The sequence below is a fragment of the Camelus ferus genome, chromosome 10 (genome assembly GCF_009834535.1).
Source record: "Camelus ferus isolate YT-003-E chromosome 10, BCGSAC_Cfer_1.0, whole genome shotgun sequence".
Classification (NCBI taxonomy): Eukaryota; Metazoa; Chordata; class Mammalia; order Artiodactyla; family Camelidae; genus Camelus; species Camelus ferus.
The window spans coordinates 62,565,064-62,580,706 of NC_045705.1; the positions used below are offsets into that span (position 1 = coordinate 62,565,064).

The following is a 15,643-nucleotide window of genomic DNA, read 5'->3' on the forward strand; positions in this document are numbered from 1 at the left end:
AGGCCAAGGGACCACAGCTTGAGCTAGGTCAGGAATGGCAAATACTGGCATAAGAGGGACCATTGCCCTTACCATGGCCAGCAGACATTGCTAATTAATCGGGGCATTCTTTTCCCCAGATCAGCCCCAGAATCATGAGTCAAATCTTTATTGAGGCGTTGTTATATGCTAAGCAGTGTTTCCTGTTGACTGGAACTGGCTCAGAAGATGAAACCAATTTGCAATCCCAGGGCTGATGATCATCGTAAAAATAACATTAGGAGACACTAATAGTATCAGTGACGGTGTCTGGAGCCCTAATCAGATGCCAGGCATTGCTGGGCACTCACTATATATTTCATTTGAGCTTCACATCTGCTCTATGAACTGGGTTTGACTGGGTTTCACCAAATCTAAGATGGCACTGATTATAAGTCACGCTATTATTATTTTATGTACCATAAGGGACAAAAATGCTGCCAAAATAAACTCTTGACATGCCATCAATTGTAATAATGGATGTCATGATCCCGATTTCAGAGGTGTTAAAATGTGAGAGAGCATTAGACCTGAACAGAGTGTTAGCGATGCTTTAGAATTCAGGTACACCAGGCTTTCGATTCCAGCTCTGCTGATTACCAGCTGGGAGGCTTTTGTCTCATGAATATGTGGATGCTGACACGAGGCACTTCACAGGGTAGCCAGGAAACCAGATAATATTCACCAAGGGATGTTGGAAGCCCCATCCCTTACCTGTCAAATGATTATGATTATGATGAGAATGTCAGCTTCCCACCTCCTGAGGCAGGTGTGACGAACAAACCCAGTAATGGATAGAAAAGGGAAATATTTGTGGGCTATAGCAGAATGTATCTATAACATATACTATATAACAGCAAGAAGGGCTAATTCTTTTATTAACCCTTTATTCTAACCAAAAACCTCCCCAGCAATTCACCCATGAGATCCTCCTTCTGTGGGGTGTGGGAAAAGCAGGTTTCCTCAGCCGGGAGCCCCAATAGGAATGCACCCCCAGTTCCAGGCCACTTGTCTGTCCTGTCCAGTTTCTAGCACAAGGTCTTGCCACAGCAGGTGCTCAGGCACGTGTGCTGAGTGAATAAGCGGTGCTTTCTGACAGGTGCCCGGAGTCTGCTCAATCTGTCTACTCCCGAAGTCCCTGCAAGTTTTCAGCCAGTCACTGTGGGTGAGTGTCTCTGGGGACACAGTTTTTCAGAGGCTTTGGTGCATGAGTGCATTTGCGTGTACCAGTGCGTGTGTACGTGTGCGTGCATGTATCTGTGGGAGGGGTCTGATGTTTGTCCCCCATCCCCCGCCTTCAGACAATGGCCTTGCCTCCCCCTACCGCCCCTGGGGCTCTCTGGGCGCTTTGTGCTTCTCCACCTCCCCTGTCCTATGTGATGTCAGCTTCACAGCTCCCTTAATCGTGGTATTCATGGATTCATGGACCGGAGTCCCCTCCCCACTCTCCATGAGCTCTGGTCCGGTTGGGCAGGAGGATGGAGCTGGAGAGAGCCAGAGCTGTTCTGTTACTGGCCAGGTGGTGGGAACGCCGAGGGTAACAGCCATTGTGTTTATAAAGCTTGGGGCACTGGCCCAGCACTTTATAGTCATGATTTCCCAACCCTTTAATCCTCCCGGCAGGCAGCCGTGTGGGGGAGGTCTTTCCCATAACCCTTACACAGAGGAAGAAGCTTACAGGCTCAGAGGGAAGTGACCACCAGCGAGTGTTGGCTGGAATTTGCATGCAAGGCTCTGAACTCCAGATCCACGCTTGGTCTGTCTGCTGGTTGTGTGGAGCCTGGCCGTCTTTGTGGTAGACTCGTGGTGCCCAGCTCCCAGCTGGGCCACTGCCTCACTGCATGATGCTGGGCAGCTCTCATCCTCTCTGAGCCTCAGATCCCTTGACTATGAAAGGGGGGTGATAATCCTAGCACTTTCCTCCCAGCGTTGTTGTAAGTCTCCTGTGAATTCACTTTTATAAAGCCCTTAGAGCAGGGCTTTGTACACAGTAAGCACTGTCTGGGCTTCAGTGATTCTTATTTATTAATTATTTGGTCCAGGCAAGGAGCCCCTTGGCAACCCTGGGACACCCACAGGGACCTGCCCAGATTCACAGGCTGTACTCCTCCTGGCTCCCTTCTTATAGAGGATGGATGGCTTGGGGGCGGAACAGAGGGGGACGAAGTCCTGCCAGAGAACCTGGCAATGGATGAGGTCCCAGAGAGGGAATGAAATGCTGGGGACCACGCAGTCTGTGGGGTAAGATCTCGCCAGGACCCACACCCCCTCGCCTCGAATGTGCTCTCTTCCTGAGGTCAGGGCGGGGAGCCACACCATCCTCAGAAGAGCAAAGAGAGACCCAGTGTCCAAGGATCACACTCCAGCCTTTGGCCCAGCAGCCCCTCCCTTGGGCCCTGATCCCCTGGTCTCCCCTGAGCCCCCGCAGCCCGGCCTCTCCCTTGCACTTGCTTCCTGCTGCTAAATCCAGTTCCTACCCTGGCCCAAACTACCACATATGCAAACAGAAAGGAAGAGGGAAAAAATCAAGACAGGGAGGCAGTAATCTCCCAGGGGGAGCAGACACTGCCCCTAGCTGGGGAGTAAGGCTGATCTCATCCCCCCAGCCCCCCGTGATGCAGTCACCACCCTTCACCCAGCCCTGTGGTCCGCACACCCCAGGCCTTCTGCATTGAGCAGGAGGTGGTAAGCACTCCAGGCACTGGCTTCATTGCAGCCTCCACCCATTTTCTGCTTTGGGTTCTTTTAAGTAGGGGTGCAGGTTCATATCCAAGTGCCCTCTCCCAAAAAAAAGAAACAGAAAAAGAAAAGAAAAGAAAAAGTGGGGAGGGTATAGCTCAGTGGTAGGGTGCATGCCTAGCATACAGGAAGTCCTGGGTCAATCCCCAGTATCTCCAAATAAATAAATAAATAAACAAACAAACAAACAAACCTAATTACTGCACCCCCCCCCAAAAAAAAGTTAAAAAAAATCCCAACCAAAATTTAAAAAAAGAGAAGAAAAAAAGAAAAAGAAAGCAGGCTTGGGGCCAAGAGGGTGGGGGAGGCAGGAAGTCCCACCAGGGCTGCAGAGCTGGGAGGTCCGGAATTGTGGCCCTCCCCACTGCCCTCGGGGAGTGCATGTCTGGTAGGAAGGGTGCGTCTGGGGCACAGAAAGAAGATCTAGCTCTCCTGTTGTCTGCTCCCTTCCAGTGGTGGCCCAGAGTCACCCTCCCTGGGGATCCAGCCTTGGTCTTCCCCATAGAGAATCAGGTGCCCCTTGTAGGGCCCCACACATGTCCATACCGTCATCAGCAGGCATCTCACCGAGTTGGATTACGTTGGCTTGTTGATCTTCCCTCAAGGCCTGTGACACAGCTGTCATATTTGTCCCCCCAGAGTGTAGTGCCTGGCACACAGTGGGTGCTCAATAATTGCTGAGCAGAAAGCGATCCCTGTGAGCTGGTGGCCAGGAGAAATTTTCATTCAGTCAATCATCCATTCAATATGCATTTCTCAGGCACCTACTGTATACCAAGCACCTAAAAGCAGATGGGAAAATTTGAAAAGAAAAAAAAAAAAAGGGAGCAGGAGGATAGGTCCAAGGGGAAGTGGTCAGATGCAGAGAGGATGGAGAAGCGAGAAAGGCAAAGAGAAGTCTACGTCCATTCCCCTTTCTTCCTGATATGGGGGTCTTGCTTCCAGAATCTTCTGTGACAGTGAAAATGAAGGACTGGGAATCTCGAGAGCTAATGCTCCTCATCACCTGCATCGTTCTGGGAATTCTCCTCCTTGTCTCACTCATTTCCATAGCCATCATCCTCTTGAGAATTAAAGGAAAATACGGTAAGTGCAGAGTCCTGGGAGCCACGGGAAAGATCCAGGGATGAGAAGAAGCAGGTCTCAGGCGCGGTCCTCCCAGAGGGGTGTAAACCGTGGGGGACCTCAGCAGGAGTGGCAGTGATCCATCAATGGCCACCCAGCCCTGGCCCCAAGAAGCACCTCCTGATGGGAAGGATTTTCCCAGTATGCCCAGCAGAAGTGCTCCAAGGGAGGACCCGATTGGTGTGTGTGTGTTTTTGAGGGTGGGGGAGGTGAGGAAGGAGGTGTCTCCATAAGAACAGGACTGGGTAGACTGGGAGGGAACAAAAAATGACTCCTAGAATCTCTGCCTCCCCTCCCTCAGCCCTCCCTGCTACAGTGAACCACCAGCACCTACCTACCACCACCCCAGTAGGGATCGAAAGCTATCAAGGGGTCCCCATCACCATTGCCAAAGAAGAAGGTAGGATGTCTCCCACCCTGGGCGTGGGGAGGGCTGGGGAGGACAGGAAAGGGATCCTTGCTGGAGGGTCCGTACTGCTGAGGTCAAAGCGGTGCCCCAGCTGGAGATGAGACCTAGCCAGCCCACTAGCAGCTGCGGGACCTTGAGCAGGTCCAGTCTCAGTCTGGGCCTTGGTGGTACATGACCTTCCAGTGCTCATTTTAGAACTCTAGCCTTTTGAATTCTGGACCAAAACAGGCCCGGGGCATTTTGGACCTTGGTTCTCAAAAGAAAGCTCTGCTCTTCTAATCAGCCAGTGGGTTTGTAATATCACTGCCTCTTCCAACGGCCTGCCCAGTCAGCCTCCCTGCAAAGCCCCATCGACATGTTCCTGGAATATAATTTTATTTCATATTTTCCAAGTGAAACAAATGGGACCAGTCATCCATCTTTCACACCTCTTGAGATTCTTGTGAAGGAGTTCAAGTTTAATCAGGTCACTTTATGAATATATTAGATCACCTTTATTTGAAAGTGTTCAATGACACAAAAACCAATATAAAACTCAGCCAAATATTATAAAGATTCTTTGCACCCAGGAACCATATATTTGAGAAGAGAATCTGAACACGGAACCTAGCACAACGGTAGGCCCAGGGCAGCCGCTCACTGAATATTATGGTCTAGAGTTAAGAACCACACTATCTGTGTCTCGGGGCAATGTGAGAATCTCTCTGTGCCTCAGTCTCCTCAGCTGTAAAATGGGGACACTCATGTAGCTACCTCACAGAGTTGTTATGAGTACTAAATGAGATAATACTTGTAAATGTTAGAACAGTGCCTGGCATGTAGTGGCTGCTATGGAAGTGTTAAATAAATAAATACATGTTATTTTGTTCCCCGTGTTTGAAATGGATGGGGAATGTTTAGAAAACCCAGGCCCGGCGGTCTTGTACAAGGTGGGCTGCCTGATACTCTCCCTGCCCCAGTGTCTCTGGTCCCCACCATCCATGCTCTCTGCCACCTGTCTCTGCGCCTTTCTGCCCCCTGCCTTGCCACGCCCCCCACTCTGTTCTCTCCCCAGTTCCCAAGCTGCCCATCCAGGTCCAGGCCCTGCCCCCTGAAGACTCGAACTCCAGCTCGGACTCAGACTATGAGCACTATGACTTCAGCACCCAGCCTCCCGTGGCCCTGACCACCTTCTACAGTGAGTGCCCGGGCCTGGCCTCCTGAGGGCCCACCTGCCCGAACCAGGGAGAGGGCCCAGCCGCCTGGGAGCCCTGCAGTGGGTTCCTCCCAGTGGTCCCTGCAGGACAAGAGCGGCACCTCCTAGACTGACTCTCAGTGGTCCTGCATGGAAGTTTTCTAAGTGCTTTGTGACCCTGGAGACATCTCAATGTCCCGTGTCTCAAGGCACTTTCCCCTTGGACCGCCTTTTCTTCCATGTTTGTCTGTGGCCATGCAGGTTTTTATTTTTTTTCTTAATTGAAGAATAGTCAGTTACAGTGTGTCGATTTCTGGGGACTGCATGATGTTTCAGTTACACATATACATGCATATGTTCGTTTTCATATGCTTTTTCATTATAGGTTACCACAGGATACTGACTTTAGTTCCCTGTGCCATACAGAAGAAATCTGTTTTTTATCTATTTTATATATAGTAGTTAGTATTTCATGCAGGGTCTTAAAATCAGTCCCTTCACAGTCTCCTAAAAGTGGTTGCATCAGTGTAAGATTCTAGGGACTCCAGCTCCGATGGCTTCTCGCACGCTCACACCCACTTTGTGTCCCATCCTGTCCCATCCACCTCACCTCCTCCCCCACCTCCACCGTGAGCCCAGCCCACACCTCTTAGCCGGCTTCTCCAGCTCTGCTCTCTGCCTGCTGGGAATATAGGACCAGGAAAGTCAATGCCTTAGGCAGGGCCCACACAATGCCGGGAGGTCGAGCCAGAGCAGAGAATCTCAAGTCTATTGTGGAATCCCTTGGGATCTCATCAAAACTTCCCTGAGCCCCACCCAGGACCTACCTTATTAGCTAGGATGAGAGTTTAGCTGTATGTCACTCCAAATGATAGTGTCTGGAGAAGTTGGAGGGGACCCAGGCTCCTTTTTCCTACTCTCCAGTCCTAAGGTGTTGTCCTGTCCACATGGTCCAGAATGGTTCACCATCATGTCCGCATTCTAGGCAGCACCCGCCAGAACATAAACCCACAGCTGCAAGAGAGGCACAGAGATGAAGCCTCTGTCCTGGGCAGCTGTGTGTCCAGATGAAGGCCAGGTCTCCTCCTACATGCGGAGAGCAGATGTGGGGACAGCAGCCGTCTGATCCAGGGCCTCTGGGGCCCGTACAGATGCTTCTACTCTGTGGGGCCGTGGACCAGCATTTGGGAGTCACAGAGATGAGATTAGAACCTGAGATTCTGAGCCCAGGCATGTAACGTGCAAGACTAAGAGTCCAAAATCCTATGACACTGAGACTCAAAGTCAGCAGTCCCAGGTTTGGAAGAGCAGAATCCCAGATTCCAGACACTCAAGTCCTTAAAACACTTTGACTCTGCATCTCTCTGACTCTGAAATGGAGGTACCACAGAGCCTGGGATGCAAAGACTCCAGACTCTCGGCTTCCCCTCTGGGATGTCTCCTCAAGCGGCAACATCTGCCCTTTTCCTGATGCCCGGGCACAAGGAGACAACCCAGGACTCTTAATATTTCCTTAAGTAGCAGTAGGGGCAGCTGCAGGCGGGCAGGCACAGGACACTAGGTTTTCCAGCCAGAAGTAGCCTTCCCGGTTCTGGTTTCAGACTGAGGTTCAGGGTCTGCCTGGACTAGGACGTGAGCCCGGGATCTGATGAAAACCCCCTCTGTACACCAGGGTTGTCCTCCCACCCTGTTCAGCCTCAGGGGCACCCTCCTGAGTCCCACGAAACACCAGCCTCTGCCCCAGCATCCCTGGCAAGGAGGCGGAACCATCTCTACCTCCTCCCTCACCACCACCTCTGCTTGTAGATTCCCAGCGGTACCGCTTCACAGACGAGGAGGTCCAGCAGAACAGGTTCCAGATGCCCCCCCTGGAGGAAGGTGAGTCAGGCTAGGGAGAGATGTTGAGGGAGTGATTAGGATGCCAGCTCTGCCTCCAGACTTAGCAGCTCACTCACCTTCAGAAGCATCAGCACAACCTTCCTCCACAGCTCCTTTCTGACTTTAACAATTCCCATCGGCAGTAAGTTCTTCCTCAAGTCTAACTTAAAGCCCTCTTGCTGCATGGCTTCTACTTTATCACCATTCTCTTTCGGGCCCAGGATTTGAAGAGATGCACACCTCCCAGGTCTCACCTGCCAACCCTGAACACTGCATTGCAGAAGCCCCCTCTCTGGGCCCTCAGCACCACCCGAGGAACAGCAGCCACTCCAGCACGTCCTCAGGGGAGGAGTACTGCAATAGCCCCAGCAGCAGGCTACCTCCGTGGGACTCTCAGGTGTTTCCTTCAGAGAGGAACCCCCTCCTGGAGCAGCCCCCGAACTTGGAGCTGGCAGGCTCCCAGGCGACTTTTTCAGGTAAGGTGGGCCCAGGAGGACTGTGTGCCTGCTCCGACCTCCCATCCTGTAGCCAATCTGGCTGGAGGAAGCGTAAAGCTGGGAGCCCCAAGCCAGGCTGAGTTCAGGATTCTAGTCCTAACTCCACAGCCGCTTGCTGTGTGACCTTGGACAAATCTCCCTTCTCTGGGCCTTCATTTCCCCAGTGGTCAAGGGAAGGACTTGACTAAGTCTGGAGGGCCTCCCAGCCCTGGCATTTTGGGAACTGACTGTCTCCTGGCAGAGGGTGACTGGCTCTGGGGGTTTCCAGCAGGGCCCCCGCCTGATGACAGCTCCAGCACCTCCTCCGGAGAGTGGTACCAGAACTTCCGACCGCCACCCCAGCCCCCTTCTGAGCAGTTTGGATGTCCAGGTGCCAGTGGCAAGGGAGGGGGTCCTGGGAAGGGACACAGAGAGGGACTGGAGGGTGGATGAGTAGGGCAGCCTGGATACATCAACACATCAGCTCAAGGGGAAAAGAAAAGAGGTAAAAGGTTGTGGTTTGTGGGGGGGTTGTTTTTTGTTTGTTTGTTTTTGAGGAGATAGGGAAAATAGATGTGGTTGGGACAGAGATTCAAAAAAAGTGCCTTGAGAGGAAGTGAGCTCCCCATTAGGTGAGGAATTCAAGGAGAGGCAGCCAGATAGCCCCTTGGGTGAGGTTGTAGTGGCAGAGGGGCTCCAGCCCTCAGGGACTACAGCCCTGAACTACACAGATAAGGCTGTGCCCTCAGGACTGACATTCTAGCGAGGGAATGGCCTTGAACAAGGTGATAAGTTGAAGATGGTCTCACACAGCACCACAGGGAGAGGGATGTGGACCCAGATCCTCCCAGCTCTGTCCCCGCTCAGCAGGGGCAATGCTGGACCTCTCTCTGACCAGAGTGTCCTGGCCACACAGGGTCCCATAATCCCCAGTCTAACTGCTCCTCCTCCGAAGACTATGATGACATCGGAGCAGCCTAGCCTGGGCCCTGCCAGGCTCTGTGCACTCCCACCCTCCGGACTCTGCTCTGCCTGTGCCCCCTGCCCCAGCCCCGTCTGCCCAGATCATCCCTCAGGGGCTGAGAGTCCTTCCCTGGAGACACAAGAGGAAAGTCCACACCTTGTACACTCAGCCTCCATCCATCGACAGCCTGCAGCACAGCCCTCCCCCGGGCCCAGGCGGCAGCCCCCGGCCGGAGGGGCTGCCTCTGAGGGGTGGCGAGCTCTGCCTCAGGAACAAACAAGGATCTGGGCCACTTCTCAGCAGGCCACGTGGAGGGGTTGGACTGGATGATTCCTGAGGCCCCTTCCAACCCTCAGGTGTCTGGGGCTTTGATTCCCTTCACCTCTGACAGCTCAGGGCCCAGAGGTCCCAGGAGGGGCAGGGAGGCCCCCGGTGCAGGGGCTGTTGTGCTGCTGTGGCTCTGACAGGTAGGGGCTGGGGCTGGGGGGCCGCCTGCTGGCCAGGCTTTGCTCAGGTTGGTAACTGCACCTGGCAGGGAGTCTGGCCTTCCTGGGCTCAGCTGGCTGACTGCGAGCAGGATGACTGCCCCTTCCCCGCCCCGAATTCCTGGAGCAGGGACCTGAGGGCAGCCCTGCCTCTAGAGACCCTCGTAGCCCACAAGGGGCACAGTCCCTGTTCTGCAGTGACCGTCCCTGGCCAGCAGATCCTTATTCTGAGCTTCGTACGGTTTACAAAGATGGTCCCATCCAGACCCTCCAACCCACAGATTCAGAGTGGGGTCCAGTCTCCGTGGCGGCTGAAGCACAGAGCTGTCTTCCAGGAGGGGCCCCAAGTCCCCATCTGTCTGGTTGGATTGACGGGAGCCTCCCCGGTGAACACATAAGTATCAATGTCACTCCTAGAGCCGTAAACGTGTCCAGGCAGCCTCCAGAGAGAGGCCTGAGGGCCCAGGGCTGGCTTCTGGTGTCCTGCTCTGAGTATCTCGAGATTAAACTAATTGTTGAATGAAACTGGGGTGTGGCGAGATAAGTCTTTGAACTCAGAGAACCCAGGCTCTGCTTGTGCACGTGCGCGAGTTGGGTGGGAGCAGCTCTAACCATCGAGGTGGAAATGTCAGGACAAATTGAAAACCTACTGTGACCCGGCTATGTGACAGCTGCTGGGGATGCAAGCACAAGACGACACGGGACCTGTCCTCCCGGAGGAGATGGACAGACGCCTGTGAGTTCAGCACCGCCCCCTCCCTGATCTGCCCACCAGCCCTGGCTCAGCAGGCCAGATGTTTTGACCTGGGCCTCCTAAAACTTCCGAGATGGGCAGGGGGAATGGATTTTATGCTCAGAGCCGCCTGGCAAAGGCACTGATCCCAGGCCCAGGAGGAGCTGGTGATGAGGCTGAGGGATACGGAGGGGAATGTGGAGTGGATCTTAGAGATGAACCCTCCCCTGGCTCAGAGGCTGGGGTTTTCACCCAGCTGCAATGCTGAGGAGCAGCACTGCCTGTGGGAAGAGGGCTGGGGGTCAGGCTCCCTCTGAGCCCTCCTAGGGCAGGGGGTGGTGGAGGATGCTGCTCCATGGATCCTGCCCTGAGGGACTGAGCCTGGCAGCCTTCCTTCACCTGTCCCAGAGGTGCGGAGAAAGCCGGCACTGCCCAGGGCAACCGTCAGAGGATGTGGTTGCTGTAGTGACGGGCCCCCCTCCTCGGGCCCTCAGAACCTTCCCAGGTTTTCCTCCTAAGGGAGGAGCAAGGGCTAGGGTGGGCAGGGACAGATTCCCAGGGTGGTTTGTGAAAGCCTTTTTTTGTCAGACAGCCTGGGTTCCAATCCCAGCTCCACCCTGTTCTGGCTGTGTGGCCTCCGGCAAGCCACTTGAAGTTTGTCTGCAAAGTGCGCAAGGCAGTAGTAGGTACCGCAGAGGTTGTGGTAAGGATTAGAAATTTGGCAATGTTCCCCGTCATGGACAGGCTAATCAGTAGAGGTGAGAGATCTCCATAAAAGGAGAAAGGGGAGGACTAGACAGTTAGCAATTCATGGGGTCTTGGCTCGCTGGTGCTGGAGGAGGCATGGGGAAAACCTTTCCCACTCTCATTTTACAGATGGGGACACTGAGGCCTGGCAGGGGAAAGGACTTGTCCTAAGGTCACCCAAGGAGTTAGTAGCCAAGTCACAATCTGGCCCTACCCAACCCCACCCGGCCACCCAGGGCTCAGGGAGATGGTGATACCCTCTGAGTTCTCCCTCATTTCACACCAGAGCCACCTCCCCATCCCTGGCTGCCTCCTTCTCTCACACACACACCAGTGGGAGAGAAATTGGGGAAACTCTGAGACACATCTCCCTTGGTCCCTCCCAGCCCGGACCAGCCTGCTGGCACCAGGGTCACAAATGGCAGGAGACCTGAGGACTGGTGTCCAGAAACACAGTGCCTCCTGCCAGAGCCGTCTTCCTGGGCTGGCTGATGGGAGTTACTCCCAGGGAAGACCTTCCCCCATCTCTACGCCTCTAGGGCACTCAGACCGTTCCTTACAGAGCCACATCTGTGCTGGGACTGGAAAGGCTGAGATGAGTGACACCCCGCTTTGACCTGAAGGGGCAGGGAGCCTAACAGGGAAGTCACAATCATAAACAGGTGTGCTTATCTGCCACTCTTTAGAGAGCTTGCATTATGTACGCCTCAAGAATCTGGGAGAGGAAACACAATGATGTGAAATGAATGTGGCAGCTGAATCCCAATTTCAGAAACACTGATGGGGGAGGGGCTATATCTGAAGCGGAGGTGCTCCAGGAATTTTCTGGCTCTGCAGGGGCAGTGAATGATGTACAGGGAACGTATGGGGCCCAGGAGAGCCGCTGACCCTGCTGGAGGGAGGCCATCCTGGAAGGGTTCCTGGGGAGGTGATGCCCAAGCTGAGTGGTAAAGGATAGGTAGGAGTTAGCTATAGGAGTGGAGAGGGATGAGCATTCCAAGTCAAAGGAAAAGCATAAACAAAGAGAAAACAAGAAACCAGGTGGCTTTCGAGGTAAAGGGTGGCCCATCCTGAGAAGAGAAGAGGCTGAGGACAGCCCATTCTCACACCAACTCTATTTCACAGGTGAGAAAACTGGGGCCCAGAGAGGTTAACTAAGATGCCCAAGTCACACAGCTAAAAAGCAGCTGCACTAGGTTTTTGGTATGTGCCATCCGGCTTCAGCATCTTGAGTGTTAGCCATAGCACTTCAGGTGGAAACCATTTCCTGTCCCTGTGCACACTGGAGCTACACTGCTGGGTACAGAGCTCTGAGATCTGGAGGCACCAGCCTGTCTGCACCTGCTGGCTGCTGGGATGCTAAACTCAGGGATGGAATAACTCTCTGCCGGGCACCCGTATGCGGCGAGGCTGTACCCTGGCCCCAGGGCACAGAGAGGAATGAAACCTGGCCCTTCCTTGAGAGAGACAGACACAAAGACCAGTAACTGCCAGTATATCCCATGGGTGTGGTGGTGGTGGTGATGACGATGACAGTGGGTGGCATTTACTATCTGCCAGGAGTCTATTATTGCTTATAATCCTCATAAAAGCTCTCCAAGAAGAGCTATCCTCCCTAATTTATAAATAAGGAAACTGAGGCCCAAAGAGGTTAAGTGACTAGCCAGAGGTCACACAGCTTGGCAGACAGTAGAAAAAAATTTTCTATGTATCTCCAAAGCCCCAGTGTGAAACCACCGCACTGCACGGTGGGGGAGCATCACAGGCATATTTAAACCACGCGAGCTTAAGCGCGTCTACTCAGCAGCAAGAGAGAAAGAAAAAGAACAACTGAGCCCACTGTCCTCCTCGGTGAACAACACCCGGGGGGGACGAGAGAGGTGGGAGCTGGGACCCCCTGTTCCCCCAGACCCTGAGAACCATTCATGGAGTGGGCGTCTTACCACGCTGGATGGGATGTTAGTTATTAATGAGTCACATTTTTTCATATGTGATGGTCTGAAACACAAGTCCATTGCTTCTGGACCAGATCTGGTTGATCTGACGTTGGAGGGAGAAGATTCTAGGTTGGAAGCAGCACAGGACAGACTCAAATACAAGAGACTCCCTAAGGGATTTTGCATTTTCTCTCCCTCCCTTCCTTCCTTCCACCCTTCCTTCCTTCCACCCTTCCTTCCTTCTTTTAAATAGTAAATATATTCATGTGATTCAAAACTCTATGCATATCATTAAAATCTTGTTACCCACCCATCTACTATCGCCCCTCCCTTCCCCCTCCCCAAGTAAACACTGTCATTTCTCCAATGAAAACACCAGCAAATAGGAATACCTCTTGCTTCCCCTGCCCCTTCTTGTACCAAAAAAAGGGGCATTCTATCCACACTCCTAGGCAACTTGCTTCTTTTCACTCCTCAAGGGATTTTCAAAAGGAATATTGAGCATATCCGGCCCGTGTGCTACCCAAGCACATAACCTGTGCCTCATTCAGATTCCAGCACATCCTTACACAGGGCTGTGTGGGCAGAGGGGAAGAAGCCACCAACCCTGCCAGGGGTGGTTGGGGAAAGCATGACAAAGAAGGAGCAAATGATTAGGCTATTGAAGGATGTACAGGAGTTTGCTGGACGGAGAAGAGAGTGAAGGACATTCCCAGCGGCAACATGTGTGTGTGTGGTGCATACTGGCTGAGGCTTGGGGAGCAGGGAGGGCACAGGGGAAAGGCCACTGAGGAGCATCTCAGACAGTCTCTGTAACTTGTCCAGGAGTTTGGTCATTGTCCTAGTAGCACTGGGGGGTCATGAGGAATTTTTAAGGCAAGGAATGATCTGATGAGCTGGATGCTCTAGGAAGATCACTGCTGTGAGGCGGAGGTGGGTTTGAGTTGGGAGGTGGCCACCGAGCTTTGGTGGCCAGGACCAGGGGAAGGTGAAGGATTCTAAGATTTGGAGAGTGATTGCATCCATGGGAGGTGATTCCCAACACGGCAACCTCCAGCCACAATGGTAAACAGTGACATAAATAACAGCTTCCACCCCGGAGAACTTACTATGAGTCGAGCACTGTTCTGGGCACATTGTAAGTACGGACTCAACACAGCCCGTGAGATCTTAGTATTAATCTCATCTTATGGTTGAAAAAACTGAAGCTCAGGATGATTCTGAGTTTTCCCAGGGCTGCCAGCTTGTCGTAGAGTGGCCGGGCCCCGCTGCCATTTCACATGGCCTCCTAAAATGGTCAAATCCACACTAAAGGCTCATTTCTGTGCTTATGGATCAGAATGCCTGGCCAAGCAGCATACCATTCTTCTGGCCCCAAAGTTGATTTGCATCCTCCAGACACCTGGGACAGCCCAGGGATGAGGCCAGGAAGAGGCCTGGGTGGGATTTTCCCACCAGAGGTCCCCAGCTCTGGTCTGCTCTCTGGGCTGCATCAGCGTGGCTCCAAGGCACTGAGACCACTCTCAGGGGCACAGACTCAGGCTTCCCAGCCCTGGCCAGGCATCACCGGCTGGTACCCAACCTTTTCCACTGGAAACCTCACCTCCGAGGCACATCTGCCAAGCCGCCACTCAGCTCCCCATCCCTCCCTATCACCCCATCTGTGGTTTCCACTTCCGCCCCTTCCTGAGACCCTCTTGGTGGTTCTGGAGACAGGCAGAGGGGGCCGGAGTTCTGTGTGGCTCCTTGGCGTGGATGCCTCTTGGCTGAGGGCCCAGGCCCCCGTCTCGACTCCATGAAGATGGGATGGAGTCTCCAAAGTGGGGAGGAGCCGGGGAGACCCATCAAGGAAGGGATGAGTTCAAAGCAGCCTCAGTGGAAAGTTCATCTCCCACCACATCCTTCAGCTGTTTACCAGTTTGACGGGGTTCTGCATCCTGACATGAAAAGAGGCTCACCCCGCAGCACCAGCATCGAGGAAGGACCAAAATAGCAACAGAGGAAGACAAAGAAGAGAGAGACAAAGGGAGAGGAGAGAGAGCGTGTCATGAGACACAGGAGGATAAGAGGAGGCAACGCCGTTCTGAGCAGACAATGGAACAGACAGCAAAGCCCAACCACGCTGCCATCATCCTTTGTCTGTGCTTCCTCCGAGCCAGGTGCTGTCCTGCATCCCTCACGTGTGTGGCCCCACTTAATCCTGACACCCTCCCAGGGCAGTGAGATATCCTAGTTTCCACTGATTTCCAGGTAAGAAAAGTGAAGCCCAGAGGAGTCATGGAACTAATTCAAGGTCACCCAGCTGGGACCCAGGAGCCAGACTCTGAGCCCATCACAGGCAGGAAGAGGAACAGGGAAGAAAATGGGAAGGTAGAGGCTGGAGAGAGAACAGGGAGGGTAGGATGGAGCCGAGAGAGGATGAAGACGCATCATTTCTTGGGGAAGGGTTGTCCCCCAAGAGGACGGAAGCCCATCCTGGCTGAAGGCAGATGCCCCTTCCTGGCTCCATCCCCATGCCAGCTCACCACACTCACCCTTCAAATGCAGAAGGAGGGAAAGTCGCCCCCCTGGGCCCTGGCTCTGCCTGGGATTCACTTTCCTTCTGGGCGACCAGTTCTCAAGCACCCTCTCTGCCTGTGGGGTCTCCTGCCCTCCCTGCCACACCGAGTAGAGCCAGCCCTTCCACTACACTCTCACAGCGGGGAGAGAAAGATCACCCACGACCCCACTCACGAACACATTCTCCCCCACGGCCCCCCAGGAGGCACACTGCTCTCCCTCCCTCCAGAATAGCCAAGCATTCAGCAATTCAGGGTCCAATTCCTTCTGTGGCCTCCTCTCCGGGGTGCGGCCATCCCTCCCCTGGGCCTCCCTCAGACTCCCCAGCCCAGCACCAAGGCCAGTGGAGGTGGTTCTCATCTGAGGAAGAGATGCTAAAACACCTGGGGGTCAGGAGCG

At 53.7% G+C, this 15,643-nt stretch overlaps 1 protein-coding gene across 1 annotated transcript in view; it reads left to right on the forward strand.

The window, feature by feature from the left end:
- CD6 (CD6 molecule) overlaps positions 1-9,793 on the forward strand; it is a 38,405-nt gene extending 28,612 nt beyond the window's left edge. The window contains 8 exon segments of the mRNA XM_032489520.1: positions 1,118-1,183; positions 3,703-3,843; positions 4,184-4,282; positions 5,346-5,468; positions 7,272-7,343; positions 7,565-7,819; positions 8,112-8,210; positions 8,736-9,793. Coding sequence (XP_032345411.1) covers positions 1,118-1,183; positions 3,703-3,843; positions 4,184-4,282; positions 5,346-5,468; positions 7,272-7,343; positions 7,565-7,819; positions 8,112-8,210; positions 8,736-8,800 — 920 coding nt within the window. The 3' untranslated portion in view covers positions 8,801-9,793.
- Positions 9,794-15,643: the final 5,850 nt, after the last annotated feature.